This window comes from Octopus bimaculoides, chromosome 10, assembly GCF_046866305.1.
Source record: "Octopus bimaculoides isolate indiv1 chromosome 10, ASM4686630v1, whole genome shotgun sequence".
NCBI lineage: Eukaryota > Metazoa > Mollusca > Cephalopoda > Octopoda > Octopodidae > Octopus > Octopus bimaculoides.
Window position 1 is genome coordinate 6,992,153 of NC_142937.1, and position 16,910 is coordinate 7,009,062.

At 36.0% G+C, this 16,910-nt stretch overlaps 1 protein-coding gene across 1 annotated transcript in view; it reads right to left on the reverse strand.

Annotated features, from left to right (window-relative positions):
• The window catches only part of LOC106871452 (dynein axonemal heavy chain 5), a 330,351-nt gene that overhangs the window by 208,167 nt on the left and 105,274 nt on the right, over positions 1-16,910 (reverse strand). Inside the window, exons 16-19 of the mRNA XM_089358345.1 lie at positions 15,591-15,792; positions 15,049-15,141; positions 9,217-9,474; positions 311-376 (exon numbers count right to left, since the gene is read on the reverse strand). Of these exons, the coding sequence (XP_089214471.1) occupies positions 311-376; positions 9,217-9,474; positions 15,049-15,141; positions 15,591-15,792 (619 nt within the window). The remainder of the gene's footprint in view (positions 1-310; positions 377-9,216; positions 9,475-15,048; positions 15,142-15,590; positions 15,793-16,910) is intronic.

Consider the following 16,910-nt stretch of genomic DNA (forward strand, 5'->3'; position numbering starts at 1 on the left):
ACTTGCACGTTAATTTCCCAAGCAGGCTGTTCCATTGATTGGATCAACTGGAACCCTCATCATTGCAACCGATGGAGTACCACGATGATATTTTGTAGTAATGTATCAAGATATTTTTGTCAATTTAGTATTTATGACTACATAAAATAATGAATCATCAACACCATCACCATTTTATATATTTTGAAGATACGGAAAGAATAAAACAATAACATCACTAAAATTACATGGTACTTTGACTCAAATGTTCTCATTTTTATTTTTATTTTTGCTGAACATTGCTCATTAGACATATTTCTCATTAACTCACCTCATAAGTCTGCAAACATTTTGATAACTTTCTGTAATTAGCCATTATCCTCTGTCCATCCGGGTGCTAAAAATATAAAGAGCACAACGAAACAAGCTCTGAATATCAACATATTAATGCTATAAAAGTTTTATGAAGTTTTTGTTTCAAATATTTTGTTAGCTTTCTGGCTAGATTTATAATTTTTGTTTTTGAATTATAGCTAAATTGAAATGTATGGCAAAAATAAAAATTACGTTTTTCCCAGTGTATTTTTAAATATTGTAAATATTTATGCTGATATCTTTTTGAATTCATGCTCATTTGAATTTCCTAGATAACTGAAGTAGGCTCTACTTCTCAATTCCAAAAACCTACTATAAATTTTACCAATGTCTTATATCCCAATGATTTGTCCATTTAGTTATTCAACTTCTACATGCACATTTTCTTCTAAATTACATTATAATCTGTTCAAGGAGATTACATATCTCACAAGCAGATAAACAGCTTAACATATTTACTTGAATTCATTCCTTAATGTAGCTAATGTTTTCAAAGCTGAGGATCTGTCTATGAATATTACTTGACATTTAATACCTTTCTAATCCTTCCAGTATTTATTTTCACTTCTTTTAAATAATATGTAATTGTCACAAAGATAATGTATTTGACTAATGGATTATGTGTTAGTGGAATAATGTTTCAGAATCAGAAGAAAATGATACAAATTATCAAGGTTACTCTGATTATAAAAGAAAAGTGATTTATTAATAATAGAAACTGAAAAACCAAAGCTTTGACAAACATTAAAAGCAAATCAGACGAATTATTATATGCAATTATGATGTGTACCAGAATATGTATGTGTATATATATATATGCATTACATGTAGAAAAAGACAGGAAACTGCTAAGGGTTAGTTGCTATGACAATAAGAATTACTGCCTGCAAAGATATACATATAACTGTTGCACCATGCAATTCTTGGATGCATGGAACCCTGTCAAATTGTCCAACTTGGAAGAAGGATATTTAAAGATGATGATGATGTCAGTGAGAAAAATATAAATAATATTTGGAAGTCTATAATATAATCCTAAAATTATTTACATAAAAAACAAAACTGTTGATATTTCTGAAATACACAACAAATTATAGGTTTGGTGTCCAAAACTATTTGAAAATACAGGTATAACAGAGTTTGTGTTCAAATTCAGTAACCATAATTCAGTAATTGTTGTGACCTCACATTTTCTTACAACCTTAGTCCAGAAACACATTTTTAATAAGATACATTGTCCAGTAGAATAGAAATTTTTTGATCTTATAAATGATGAAAGTAAATAACAATTTAGTCATATTATGATGATGTCAGGATAAATGTTAACATGACAATTTTTTGGGGTTTTTTTTTAATATGGTGACATACTCCAAATTTAATTTTTGATGCTGCATCGAAGAGGCCAGGGAATAGAAGAAAGAAGACATGCACCCAACACTAGAGCTGAAGACACCTCCGAAAGGAGGGGCCCCCGCCACGTCAAAACGGTAGAGGAGTAGGGGCCGAAACCGGATGTGGTTCCTCCTGATGATGTCTTCAGCTAACTGGATCCTAATCTACCAAGGGAATGTATGTCGGAAGAAAGTAATTCGACAACGCGGGTTGATGAACCGTAAGACGTGTGGCCAGAACTTCCTGGAAAATAACCATAGCGAGGGACATTCCACAGTTGAATTAGAACAGTCACAAACAGTGAAAGAAGACATGCACCCAACACTAGAGCTGAAGACACCTCCGAAAGGGGGTGGCCCCGCCACGTCAAAACGGTAGAGGAGTAGGGGCCGAAACTGGACGTGGTTCCTCCTGATGATGTCTTGAGCTAACTGGATCCTATAAAGGAGCTGTTGTGGTAGCAGACCACGAAACATGGTTGAAATTCCATTCCTGTCATCCATAGACAACTCTATGTTGTACTTATTAAGCATGCTGATCCTTACGACAGCCTTGCTAGAGATTGTCAGAAACTACAACTAATTGCCAATACATGCTAACTTGCAACCATCAGGCACCTTCATTTGAAATTACTCTGTACTTCCAACTACTTCTGTAACAGATAGATTAGATTCTCTTCGAAGCAATCCGGTGCACATACACTGTATTCATAAGCTTTCATTGCCACAAGATTATGCTTTGCTTCAATGATCAAGCTGGAGAGGCTTCAAAGAGATGCCTCTGTAGGACGTAAACACTGCAAGGTATTCCTTTTTGTACGTGCATGCACCCGTGCACACATACATACACACACACACATGCATAGTACACACATGTGCACATGCACACACAGAGATACGTATATATTGATACATATCCTGCTGGTGGTGTAAAGCGCCCATGTGGTGCCACATAAAAGCACCCATACAATACCATGTAAAAGCGCCCATGTGGTGCCATATAAAAGTGCCCAGTACACTCTGTAAAGTGGTTGGCATAAGGAAGGGCATCTAGCCATAGACACAAAGCCAAATCAGACTGGAGTCTGGTGCAGCTCCCCAGCTTGCCTGTTCTGGTCACACCACCCAACCCATGCCAGCACAGACAGCTGATGTTAAATGATGACGACAATGACGATGATGATGATGATGATATATAAATTACAGAAAGTTAAAGAAGAGATTTTAAATTCTCAAACGCAGGATAATGCTAATAGTATAGCCTGAACAGGATAAACTACCCCTATTTTGCAGAAAAAAGTGTGGGCGGCCAGCCATGAGACTCGAACTCACACCTCCGTGATTATGTGTCGTGGTGCTCTCGACCATTTAAGCTAAACTGCCCAGCCACAAGTTTTTCTGCAAATTTAAGATGTATAGAAATCTCGCTTTATGAGATGCTATGATATGTTAAATTCAAATTACGATAGAGTTCTGTGCTGTTATCATCTACCAAATGTAACTCATAAGATATTGATCGACTGATCAACTTAAAACTACTGGAGAAGGTATTTGCCTAAGGTGTGAAATCGGAATGGAACTTGGGGCCATTTGGTTGCAAAGTGCACTTGTTATGCCAAAAAGTTTAAAGTCAATCCTCTTGCAACTATTTCATTAAAAAGTTAGTACCTTTCATTCCATCTGCTAATACAAGCCAAGGCTTCAAAATAATTGACCCTCAAAATTGTAACAAAAATAGTGATTTAGTCTAGCAATTAAGCTGTTATAAGAAGATTCACTTAGTATTCAGTTAGAACCAGCATTCAAATTTCTAGTTAAGTAAACAGCATAAAAACTTTCTGATTGCTACTTTAAAGAATTATCAGTATACTTTCTAAATAAATTTGCTTACTAAAATAACAATCGAATCAAAATAAATGAAATTTCTTTTATGAAATCGTAATAAAATGTGACAAAAAACTATTTCAATAGATAAATAAGTAGGATATATACCAAGATATTTTTTCATAGTGAAAACAATTCTCATAAAGACTATATTTTTCAGGCATAAGACAAATAATCAAATTTTAAGCATAAACTATTCTATTATTAATTTTAATTCAATGGAGTTGTATCTTTTCAAAAAAATTTTCTAATCCTCTGATTCATGTTCAAGATTCCAATCATTTTTGTAATTAAATGAATACAAGAATCCAACTTCTTTTATGAAATACTGAAAAATAGTAATTCAGATTAATATGATTAAACAAGTAATCTATCTCTTTTTTGTAGATACTACATCTGTCCATTATTTAGGAAAAATATACTTAATTAAAAGATATAACTACCAGGTATCTTATTGTTTATTGTAATCTAAGAAGAGTGAATAATTGAAGGTATTAAAGGTGTGTGGCTGCGTGGTAAGAAACATGCTTCCCAACCACATGGTTCCAGATTCAGTCCCATTGTGTGGCAACTTAGGCAAGTGTTTACTATAGCATTGTGCCGACCAAAGCCTTGTGAGTGGATTTGGTAGACAGGAGCTGAAAGTAGCCCATCATATACATGTGTATGTGTGTGTGTGCATGTGTGAGTGTGTTCCCCACCACTAATTGACAAGCGATATTGGGGTGTTTATCATCATCATCATCATCATCGTTTAACATCCGCTTTCCATGCTAGCATGGGTTGGACGATTTGACTGAGGACTGGTGAAACTGGATGGCTACACCAGGCTCCAATGGCAGAGTTTCTACAGCTGGATGCCCTTCCTAACGCCAACCACTCCAAGAGTGTAGTGGGTGCTTTTATGTGCCACTGGCACGAAGGCCAGTCAGGCGGTACTGGCAACGGCCACGCTCAAAATGGTGTATTTTACGTGCCACCTGCACAGGAGCCAGTCCAGTGGCACTGGCAACGATCTCACTTGAATGTCTTTTCACGTGCCAGGAAGGCGACGCTGGTAACGATCCCGCTCAAATGGTTCTATTTACGTGCCACGAGTACAGAAGTCAGACAGAATTTAGCAGTTTAGCAAAGGAGACCAACAGAATAAGCACTAGGCTTAAAAAAGTAAGTGCTGGGGTTGATTCATTTGACCAAAGCCCTTCGAGGCAGTACCCCAGCATGACTGCAGTCTAATGACTGAAACAAGTAAAAGCTAGAAGATACAGGATGCGACAGGTAAATTGTTGCCATTTTATATGTTTAATTTTGTGCATGCACATCGTTTGTTTTTGATTTTGTCAACTACACAATACAGTAGGGGCAGTTGGACACCATCTGTGAGAAAACCAGCACCATGACACAATTCACTCTGCCAGAAATTTGGAAACGACATGTTTTACTAACTGGCACTCATGCAGGAAGTGCCAATACGAACATTTCAGAGTGTTTAGCAACAGGACTCTGCACCATGCCACATAAGCAGGAGAACCCAATCATGGCTGTCAGATAATTTCTGCAACCACATCACCCCTAACATCTGGCTACCTAACTCCTCAGACTGCAACCCTATTTGATTATTATGTGTGGGATGCAATTGTTTGAGAGACCAACAAAACTCCTTATAACACCAAAGATGAACTGACAACAAGAACTATGGCAGCATTCACCAACTTAAACAAGGAGACCATCCAGAACAGATACAGGAGATTCTGAAATTCTCTGGAGCCTATGGTAAAATCAGGATATTTTTATGTAATTTTGGTAAATATATCTGTCAAAATGAGATGTCAGTGTTAATTTCGTTTTTGTGTCATTTAGATGACAGTTTAGTTATCACACCCTGTATATATATATATATATATATATCAACGGAGTTAAATGCAGGTGTTATTGAAATTCTTTTACTTCTGACATATGTTTTGAAGACAACATTGGTGTTATTCCAAAAGGAATAAATTGTGCAAAACAATGTAATCTTCTCATAAGGGAAAGAGAGACAGAAACCAAACTCATCAATAAGAAATTTTAACAGAATGTGATGGATGTGTATAATGATGACCAGAGCGCCATTAAGTTCTTTTTTTTAAACCGTTAGAAGATATAACGTCAAAGGTAGCCTATAGAAAGAGAAAGGGTAAAGGAAAGATATAAGCAGAAAACTAGTAAAGGAGATTTTTTGCTGCCCTGAGAACTGTTTATTTATTTTTTCCATGTTAATTGTAAACAAGGGAAAAATACACACTCAAAATCGTAATTGAACCATATTCAATGACTGGCACCTGTGCCAGTGGAGCACTAACAGCACCATCCAAGTGTGATCATTGCCAGAGCAGCTGTCTGGCTTCCATGCCAGTGGCATGTAAATAGCACCATTTGAGCGTGATCGTTACAAGCGTCGTCTAACTGGCACTTGTTCCAGTGGCATATTAGAAAGCATTCGAGCGAGGTCGTTGCCAGTGCTGCTGGACTGGCTCTTGTGCAGGAGGCACGTAAAATACACCATTCTGAGGATGGCCATTGCCAGCACCGCCTCACTGGCCCTCGTGCTGGTGGCACGGAAAAGAACCCACTACACTCTCTGATTGGTTGGCGTTAGGAAGCGCATCCAGCTGTAGAAATTCTGCCTGTTCAGATTGGGGCCTGGTGCAGCCATCCGGTTCACCAGTCCTCAGTCAAATCATCCAACCCATGCTAGCATGGAAAGCGGACGTTAAATGATGATGATGATGATGATGATATATATATATATATATATATATATCATCATCCGCTTGCTCCACTGCTGACACTATTATACCACATGAAATGACCAGCTAAGCTAATGACCAGCTAAGCATTCATTTATCTAACTCACAGATGGGGAACCCTTTTAGTGCAGCAGGCAAAAATTTCCAAAGAAAAAGGTCAGCGGGTGGATCACAAGTTCTGGCTCTTGCATCTGTGTATATCTCTATTTAGCACATTAAATTAGCGCATAACATCTTCATTAACGTCACCACTGAATTTAGGATGTTTATATCACTTATGAAGTATTCTATATTTTTCGAAATGTTCCTATCCTAATGTTGGAGAAACCATAACACTCAAGCACAAACCGAATTTAATTTTGAAAAATTACGGTAATACCTAAATAGTATTATGTGTAAATGACATATTTGAACAGATTTATTCGAGTGATAATGTTATCAAACCTAATTAACTTTAATCTTAAAATTTGGCATTGTTTAATAAGAAGAATGCAACTACATTTTTTCTTTCTTTCTTTTTTTTTTTTTTTTAAAGTTTAGGAATATCAGGTCTTTGAAGAAACTGTTCATTACTCAGGTTTTCATTAGCAAGTCTGGTATGAAGACGATTTTTTGCACAATTCAATTTGAAAAAAAAAAAATTGATAAGTTGTCAAAAATTGAGATACAAATTTCAAGGCATTTTGATGCAAAGCAGGGTATTTCTCAGGATTGATGGGTTTGTAGAAGTCCAATGAAGACAGATTATTATATTTTGATTTTAGTAAGCTATCCGACTACAAATCAATTAATTCTAATTGTTAGGTACCTGGAGCCTCCTCAGGACACATATCAAAAGGTGTTTCAAAAACACGTAGTTATCTTGTATTTCTTCAAATCTACTTTCAAATATCTTCAAAAGACTTTCACATTTTCTCAGAATATTTCTTTGTTGATTTGGGATTTTGTTCTCTCAATTTTGGAAAATGTGTGAAGCACTTTCTTTTCAATTGTGTGATAAATAAATGACGAATCAGTTCAAAGATTTTGATATGAGAAAGCAAGCTGGTTATTAGCTGATTGGAGCCTTGTAGTTTCAAGTTCAAACTATTTAAATGACTAGTTATATCTACTAAAAATGTTAAATCAATTTGAAACTTTTTATCTTCCAGTTCTATAATAGAAACACCTTTGATATTCATAAAAATGTTCACTTCTTCCTTCAGTGATTAACTGAATGCCATTAAGTTTTTTTTTTAAATGTTAGAGGATAAAATGCCAAAGGTAGCCTATAGAAAGAGGAGGGGTAAAGGAAAGAAAAAAACCAAATAAATGAGAAGTATAGAACAATATGTAAATTAAATAAAACCCTAAAGTCTTGGAAAAAGATATATTTAGTGAATGTGAAATGTAAGAAGAAAATTAATGTTTAAATTATATATAATGATAGATATCACTTATATGAACTAAAGGTGTGTTTCTGCCAATGTTTAATTTAAACATTAACTTTCTTCTTGCATTTCACATTCACTAGATATATCTTTTTCTAAGACTTTATGGTTTTATTTAATTTACATATCGTTATATACTTCTCATTTATTTGGGTTTTTTCCTTTCCTTTACACCCACCTCTTTCTATAGGCTACCTTTAAATTTATATCCTCTAACCCTTTTTTTTTTAAAAACTTAATAGCGTTCAATTAATCACTCTATATATCCATCATATTCTGTTAAAATGTCTTATTGATGAGTTTCATTTCTTCAATTCCCCGAAGAGAAGATTACATTGTTTTATGCTATTTTATTCCTTTGGAATAATACCAGTGATATCTTCAAAACATGTGTCAGAAGTAAAAGAATTTGAATAACACCTGCGTTTAATTCTATTTATTTATCTATGTATATTATACAAAATATTTCATGTAAACCTGGAGTTTCTACCTTTGAAAACAAGGAGTTACACCCATTTTACTCATGTGATTTTTTGCTACCCTGGTAACTATTTATCTATTTTTTCTGTGTTAATTGTTAACAAGGGCCCCCAACATAGCCACACCTCGTGAGCTGAGACTAGATAAAATTTTTAAAGATAAATAAATAAAGGGAAAAATACACACATCTATATATATATATATATATATATGTACACACATACACACAAATACATACAGAGAGTGTGATAGGAGGAGAAAAACGGAGAGAAATAAGGTGAGAAATAAAGGTTATGTATGAGGTGCAATGGCCCAGTGGTTAGGGCAGCGGACTCGCAGTTATAGGATCGCGGTTTCGATTCCCAGACCGGGCGTTGTGAGTGTTTATTGAGTGAAAACACTTATAGCTCCACGAGGCTCCGGCAGGGGATGGTGGCGAACCCTGCTGTACTCTTCCATCACAACTTTCTCTCACTCCTACTTCCTGTTTCTGTTGTACCTATAATTCAAAGGGCCAGTCTTGTCACACTGTGTCACGCTGAATATCTCCGAGAACTACTTTAAGGGTACACGTGTCTGTGGAGTGCTCAGCCACTTGCACGTTAATTTCACGAGCAGGCTGTTCCGTTGATCGGATCAACTGGAACCCTCGACGTCGTAAGCGACGGAGTGCCAACAACAACAACATGAGGTATTGAGTTCTATGATTTAACAGTTGAGGAAAATTATAGACATTTCTTTTACTTGGTGATACAACGTTTATGTAGTGTTCAGCAATTGGTGGAAAGTTTACTCATCTATACAAAGTCATCATGTTAGCAGCGTTAGTATAAATAAGATATAAAAAATGTTATTTCAGATATAAATATAAATTGGAGGGAAAATTACTTTCATAATTTCAGGTTTGTTTATAAAACATTTCATTGGTTCTTCAATCTTCCTTTGTAACTGCTGAGACCACATAATTCGACCAGCTGTTGGTGGCATGTTGTTTGGGATCTCTGGGTCTGATCTTTGCTTTTGGTAGAGTTTACGAATTGTTTCTAAATCTTTGCCATAGTTTCTCAACAAAGTAAAGAAACGCTCAGTGAGGTCCAACTTGTCAATCTTCTCAAATTTCATTATAAGCGCTAGAGCGCGTTGTGTCTGAACATCAAAATAAAAAAAATAGTTTTAATGTATTTAAGATCGCCAAAAATAAAATAGCAAAATCATAGAAAGGCAAGGATATATGATATGTTTATAAACGCGTAAATATACATGAAAACACATGTTCTGTGACATATCTTGTATCTAACCATGACACAACATACCTATTACTATTCTGTACACACACACACACACACACACACACACACACACTTTCATACACTTACAAGCAGCAAAATTCTTCGTGATTTTTAAAAAATAAAACAATCATTTTTGCTTAAATTGAATTGTGTATTGATATCATATTTTTGTTAAGCACAAGTTATGTTTACAAGCAGCAGTTACCATCATATAATCTCTTTAATCATGATAAATACTAAATTTCTTAAAATCACTTCTACCATTTTTCTTAATGAGAAATTGCTTCTTGGTGTCGAAATGCGAATTCACACATCACACATATGTAGCAAGCATGGCTGTGTGGTTAAAATATCCACTTTGCAGCCACATTGCTTTCAGGTTCAGTTCCAACTGTGTGACACTTTCTCCTGTAGCCCTGGACTGACCAATGCCTTGTGAGAGATTTTGGTTGATTGGAACACTGTGAAAGCTCATCATGTGTGTGTGTGTGTGTGTATTTGTCCCCCTCCACTATTTGGTGTTAGTTTCTTTACATCACTGTAAAGAAACTAACCATGTGTCGCCATCTGTTAGCATGCAATCAGAACTAGCCTGGGAACTTTCTATTACCACCACATACAGTATTATATATCCAACGCAGTCAGTCTTACCAATTGGTTTCACACTAGGGGTTCAACAGTGTTAGGTAACATTCTGATTATGTAACCATACATTCTTCAGAGATGGCAGCTATGGAATGGCATATGGTGACTGTGGTTTAAATGCTAAAGGGTTAGATAACTTAGAAATTATATTTAATTCATTTAAAGATTATAACTTAAAGTATCATATAAAAAATGCATTTTTCACAATGAAGTCAGCTATTTTGGTCATACTGGTTGATTAGCACTCTTACAAAAGTGTATCTGGAAAATAGCAATTCGGCTGTGTTGCAAAAGCCAGCTCCTATCATATATTCATTAAGAACATGACATTACAAGCTGTTATATAATTTAGCAGAAAAGAACATACTATTCAAATAGTCAACTGTTTATTAGTAATGTGACTGATGTTACATATTGCAGTAGTTGTATCATTGACGCTGCAATGCATCTATTGCAACATGAAATAGAGATGAACATTCTATTCACTCACTGGAACAGGCACTCAATGTATATCAACGTTGATATTCACAAAGCGATGAAAAGGGATTATTTATTATATTTGGTATCCGTAATTTAAATTGCATGCTGTATAGATAACTGGATCTAAATAAATACACACTGACTCTGAGGGACCATTTTATAGTAAAATGTGGCTTATTGTCGTTTATTTGTTCTCAAAATTTCGATGTGTTTCTCAGCAACATCAACCATATTAATGAAACATTGGCAACACTCTGCTGAATTATTGTCATTAAAGGATTTCTTAAAACCATTATATCCAGCAATGAAATTCAGTATGTGTCATCTAAATTTAAACAATTTTGATGATCAAATGATCGTTCAACATTTCATGCCAACTAATGCTCATCCAACTTCAGACAGTAAAATAGAACACTTTGTTCAGATATTCAAACAAAAAATTCAAAAGCAATACTATGATAATCATTCATTGGTGGAAGAACGATCAATTTTTTTTTTTTATTTTCATATTGTTCTGCACCACATCTAGAGCATTGGGCAGAAAATTTCTGGCAGTACTGCAGCATGGCCAACAGACATCAGCAATTATGCCATTATTATTACTGACAAACCATGATCAAATGGAGGACAGACAATAGCTCCAATAAATTATATATTGAATTATCAGTATTTGTAATCGATTATCAAAACAAAAAGTAAATGGATTTGTGACACACTTATAAAGAAACTTGATTCCGACAACAGGAATGAAAATGACATCAGAATCAGATTTGGTTGCAGGATTATCTATTTCCATTGACAACTAGACATACATTTGACCAATTCAATCACTGGTAGTTGTATGAAATTAATACACATCTATTATTTCCCCCACACCCACCTGCTGTGTGTGATCTACCATTCTTTTCACAATTACCACAATCAGTATCACAATAGTGCAGTTCTGTCAGGTAACAATGAGCATGGATACGATCATCAATTAAATGACAAAGAGAAAATATTATTTAAATTGTCTTAAAATTTATCAATTCTTACATATTTTATTTTATTAACATACAAGCTGGCAAAATCATTAAAATGTTGAAGAAAATGGTTAGTGGCATTTTGCTCATTCATATCTTCTGAGTTCAAATTCCCCCAAGGTCGACTTTACCCTTCATCCTTCCATGGTAATAAGATAAGTACCAGTCAAGCACTGGGGTTGATGTAATCAGCTAGCCTCTCCCACTAAATTTCAGGCCTCGTTCCTATTGTTGATAGGATTATTATACAAAATTCATCAAATATTAACTTGTCACTGTATATCATTTATTGTAACTTATTATTAGACTGAAACTGGAATTGACCATTAACATAGTCAACGACTGAACTGTAGGTTAGTTTTTGTATTTATTTATTGTTAGTGCAAACTGTTGAAAGAATGCTGTTACATTTTCAGTAAGGCACGACCTTCAGAAGTTGGGCCTCACGGAGGCAATGACAAGTGACCGAGACCTCTGGAGACCTCTTGAGAAGACACAGCAAGCCAAGTGAGACTGTAACTTTGGTCTATACCAGTACAACAGAACCAGCCCATTTAATAGTACCCTTCAATCATCGGGCAATAAACTGCGCTTGCAAAGACCTGTTGAGTCAAGTGAAGTCATTGTTGTGGCCGATGACAGTTCCGCCTGACTGGTCCCATGCCAGTGGCACGTAAAAAGCACCACTTGAGCATGGTCGTTATCAGTGCCACCTGACTGGCCTTCATGCCGGTGGCACATAAAAAGCACCCACTACACTCTCAGAGTAGTTGGAGTTAGGAAGGGCATCTAGCTGTAGAAACCTTGTCAGATCAGATTGTAGCTTGGTGCAGCCTCCTAGCTTGCCAGCCCTCAGTCAAACGTCCAACCCATGCCAGCATGGAAAGCAGATGTTAAACGACAACGATGATGATGATGACTATTATAGCTATACTTATTTGAATTATCATATGTATTTCACATACCTCTTTAGTATTTGCATCTCATGTACATCTGTTTACAACGTTTTAATAGTAAATTCCAGTACTAATGGTAAATTCTTGTGGCGTAAACAAGCTGTCATGATGTGGAAAGGGGATGGTGAAGGTGTGTGTACAATACAGAAAGAGAGAGAGAGAGAGAGAGAGAGAGAGCGATTCAAACAGGTGCTGCTAGCATATGCACACATACACACACTCATACACATACAAATGCTATTAGGACATGCACACACACACACACAACAATTAACTGTGTGTGTATGTATAGGTGGGATAGTGGCAGAGGGTATGTACACACAGGAATTAATGGAGAGCTTACTTTTATAAAAAATATTCTTTTCTACTCTAGATAGAGTACCATCAATGATCCGAAATTTTTGGTAAGTGGGGTGGGCAGCCAATTAGATTGACCCCGGTACTCAAAACAAGGGATTTCTAAAGTGTAAACTTCATTGTTAGGTTTCTGAGCGGGTTTTGACACTGAGTATATTTAGATAAATATACATAAACAAACATAGTTGTGCCTATATCAACATGCTCAGTGTTTTAAAATGTTTCTCTGCTTGGAGTAAGGTAGAGCAGGACTGCCTGACTGGCTCCCATGCCGGCAGCATGCAAAAAGCACCCACTACACTCTCAGAGTGGTTAGCATTAGGAAGGGCATCCAGCTGTAGAAACATTGCCAGATCAGATTGGAGCCTGGCGCAGCCTTCTGGCTCCCCAGACCTCAGTCAAACCGTTCAACCCATGCCAGCATGGAAAGCGGACATTAAACAATGATGATGATGATGATGATGATCAGTCATAGAATTTGGAAGTACTGAACAATATGTTGTTGTCTTTTGCCCAGTGATTTAGGGTTTCTGGGTCATGGAGCACATGGATACCTTTTGCTTTGCATCACTTTAGTGTCATCAGAACAGCTGATGCTAAGTTTGGCTGATTGTTTATTTTTGCCATGTCTGAGAATAGAGGAAAGGAAACCGAGAATGGTGTCGTGTAGTATTTACCTTATTACCAAACATTTTATAGACAGGGCACCACTGACTGCCAGCATTTAACATTGGGCAAACCTTGGGAAAGGCTTTGGTAAAATAAATGTACACATAGTTAAGCCTTGAGCAAAATGGCAGAGTCTTCAGCTTTTTCTTGCGTTGCTGTAGAAGCTGTGTTGAACTGTTTCATTCAGTGTGGAAGTGATGTCGGGTGATGTTAAAAATCTCCAGTTTATTATGTTTCTACCTACACTTCTGTCTACGTTTGAGATGCTGAGTGACATAGGTCTCTAATTATTTGTATTTTACTGCAGGGCTGGCCAAAGGTACTGGCAACTTGAGCAGTCTCCTGGGGCGCCATGTGCTAGAGAGTGTCAAGGAGGGTGTGACAAAGACAAGGAAATTTCCACAACTGTCAACTTGTACACACCAAAGTTCAGCTTACCCAGGGTGCCAGCAACCTTAGGGCTGGCCCTGCTTACTGTCACCTTTCAGCATTTCTATAATTCATCTACTACCTAGATGATTCTGATAGAATACCATCAATGGTCTAGAAAGGCTGACTTGGCAGAATTTCAATAGTAGAGTTGAGGGCTGCCTCATCTGAGGGTTCAAATGACATCAGAATTTCTAATTAATTCAATTATGTCCTGTTCATCTGTCTTACATCGTTGTAGGAAGTTGTTGCCAAAAGAATATATTAGTGTATTCAATATGTTGCTCTGTCTTTAACTGGGAAAAGTTTCTCAGCTTTTGTTCTTGGCTAGTCTGTGAAAGAGTTGATGGCTATTCTGTGAAAGGTCATTCATATATAATCTATCTGGACATTGAGACAGACCATTTTTTACTTTCAAGGTTGCTGAGGTCTTTAGTAATATTTGAGCATTTTCTCATAAAGAACCACCTATCTCTAGGAGTAGTATCATCTGTTACTATTTCAATGCCCTAGAAGAGCATGAGACTACAGTTTTTAATATTTTGTTTTTATTTCAGATTTATTCTTCAGGTTGAGTTTATTGAAATCATTTTACCAAACTACATTTTAAAGAAGCTTTAGCCTTTCTGCAATTCAGCTTCTTGGAAAGTAGGGTCAGTTCACAAGTATAGAAACTTGTGGTCTGCAGTTTTGAAACACACACACACACACACACATGTAAAAAGATACATTTATGTATATACGTGCATACATGTAAACATAGGTACTTTCAAATGCATACATCACACATACATACATATACAAACATACAATTTAGCAAAGATTATAACTGGAAGTAAAATGTATATAACACTAAGGAATCTTTACACTTACAGAAAATCTTTCAATCCAGCTGTCAATGAGTACGAGTATCATCAAGCACAGATAGTCAATTTGACTCATGAAATTGACATAGTCTTGATCAAACTGAAATGAGAGGAAAATAATGAAAGAAGCATCAAACGGGAAATGATTTTATATAGCTTAGTAGAACCGGCTGTCGTTTTGTGAAGTACCAATCTTGAAAATATTATTGAACTTTCTTTCAAATCAAGGTGCAAGACTGATTCCTGCTTGTTGTAGTTAGTGTGCTTATGTGGTGTTCATTAGATTGTCATGTTTGTCGAAGGATGCTTTCAGGGGATGTGGCCTATAATTATAATGATAAATTATAGCAAAAGGAATCTTTTACTTATTCTAAGTATACTAGAGATGTCTGGTGCATCCCAAGCAACTGATTCACAAAATAATTTTCTCAGGCTATGAAAGAGTAGTCAACAGATTGAGATGAACTCCTCTATTTTATCGATGTGAAATTCAATAATCACTACATAAGCATATATCAACAGTAAATAATTCTAAGTGTCTTTCATTACCTCATTATTTCTGTAATCAAATATGTCATAATTCTTTTTCTTCATTGTTTCTATAATTGTCTTGTTTTTCACCAAAACAGACTCTATGCCATCAATTTTGATATCTTTCATAAGAAGAAATACGTTTATTGTGTCAATAGTCTCTTGGATCTTTTCAAGTCGCTTGCAAAAAGCATCAAATTTCCAAAATATGCAGTGTTCACTGTAAGGAAATAATGTAAGAAATATCAAGAAGGCAATCTCTCTCTCTCTCTCTCTCTCTCTCTCTCTCTCTCACACACACACACACACACACACACACACACACACACACACACACACACACACACACACACACACACACACACACACACACACACACACACACACACACACACACACACACACACACACACACACACACACACACACACACACACACACACACACACACACACACACACACACACACACACACACACACACACACACACACACACATTGGACTTACCTATCACCTCTATAATTTGAGCTTTCAGAAACTTCATTTCCAGAGTGAACCAAAGGCTCTCTCTTTTTCTGAGGGAATGCTTGATAGAAAGATCCCCAACTATAACAGCGTTCTTAAATAGTAGTTCCAAGGAATAAATCCTCTATGCCCCAAATTGAAAGATTCAGAAATAGACTCAGGAAAATTATCTGGTTGGCAACCCCCTTTTTTTTTAGACGTTGAAATTAGTGTAATCTACATTTCTGATTCTTCTATGCATTCATCTCCCAGTACATTACAAGATCTGATGCCAATGTACAGTGAGCATCAGGTACTGCTGTGCTTTCAATATGAAACTGAAAACATAGTTCAAAACTGTGTCAATCATAGACCCAGGATGTTCATACAAATTCTAAATATGAATACGCTTTGGTCCAACCCACCATAAGCCACATCTAATCAAATTATGCAGAAGTCATCTTTCAAATGTCTAGACAAGCAAACAACCACGACACTGCCAGGCAATATTTAGTCATTGAAAAAACAAAAATATTAACAACAGTATCAAAAGGAAAAGAAAGGTTTATATAAACAGAACCTAGAAGCACTGGTCCTGTCTGATAGGATACACATTCTGGAAACTTTAAATATTCAAATATCTGTTTTCAACTCAAACAATAACATATTTTCTTGATGTCTCCACATGAACAAATACATACTAGCAGACTAAAAACCTCAATCCATACCACGTATGTGCTATGTTTCTTCTCTCTTTCATTCCTTTATTCTTATTGAAACCTTCCCTACTTTTCTTTATTTTTTTCTTTTCTTTTTTTTTCCTGCTTTTGTTT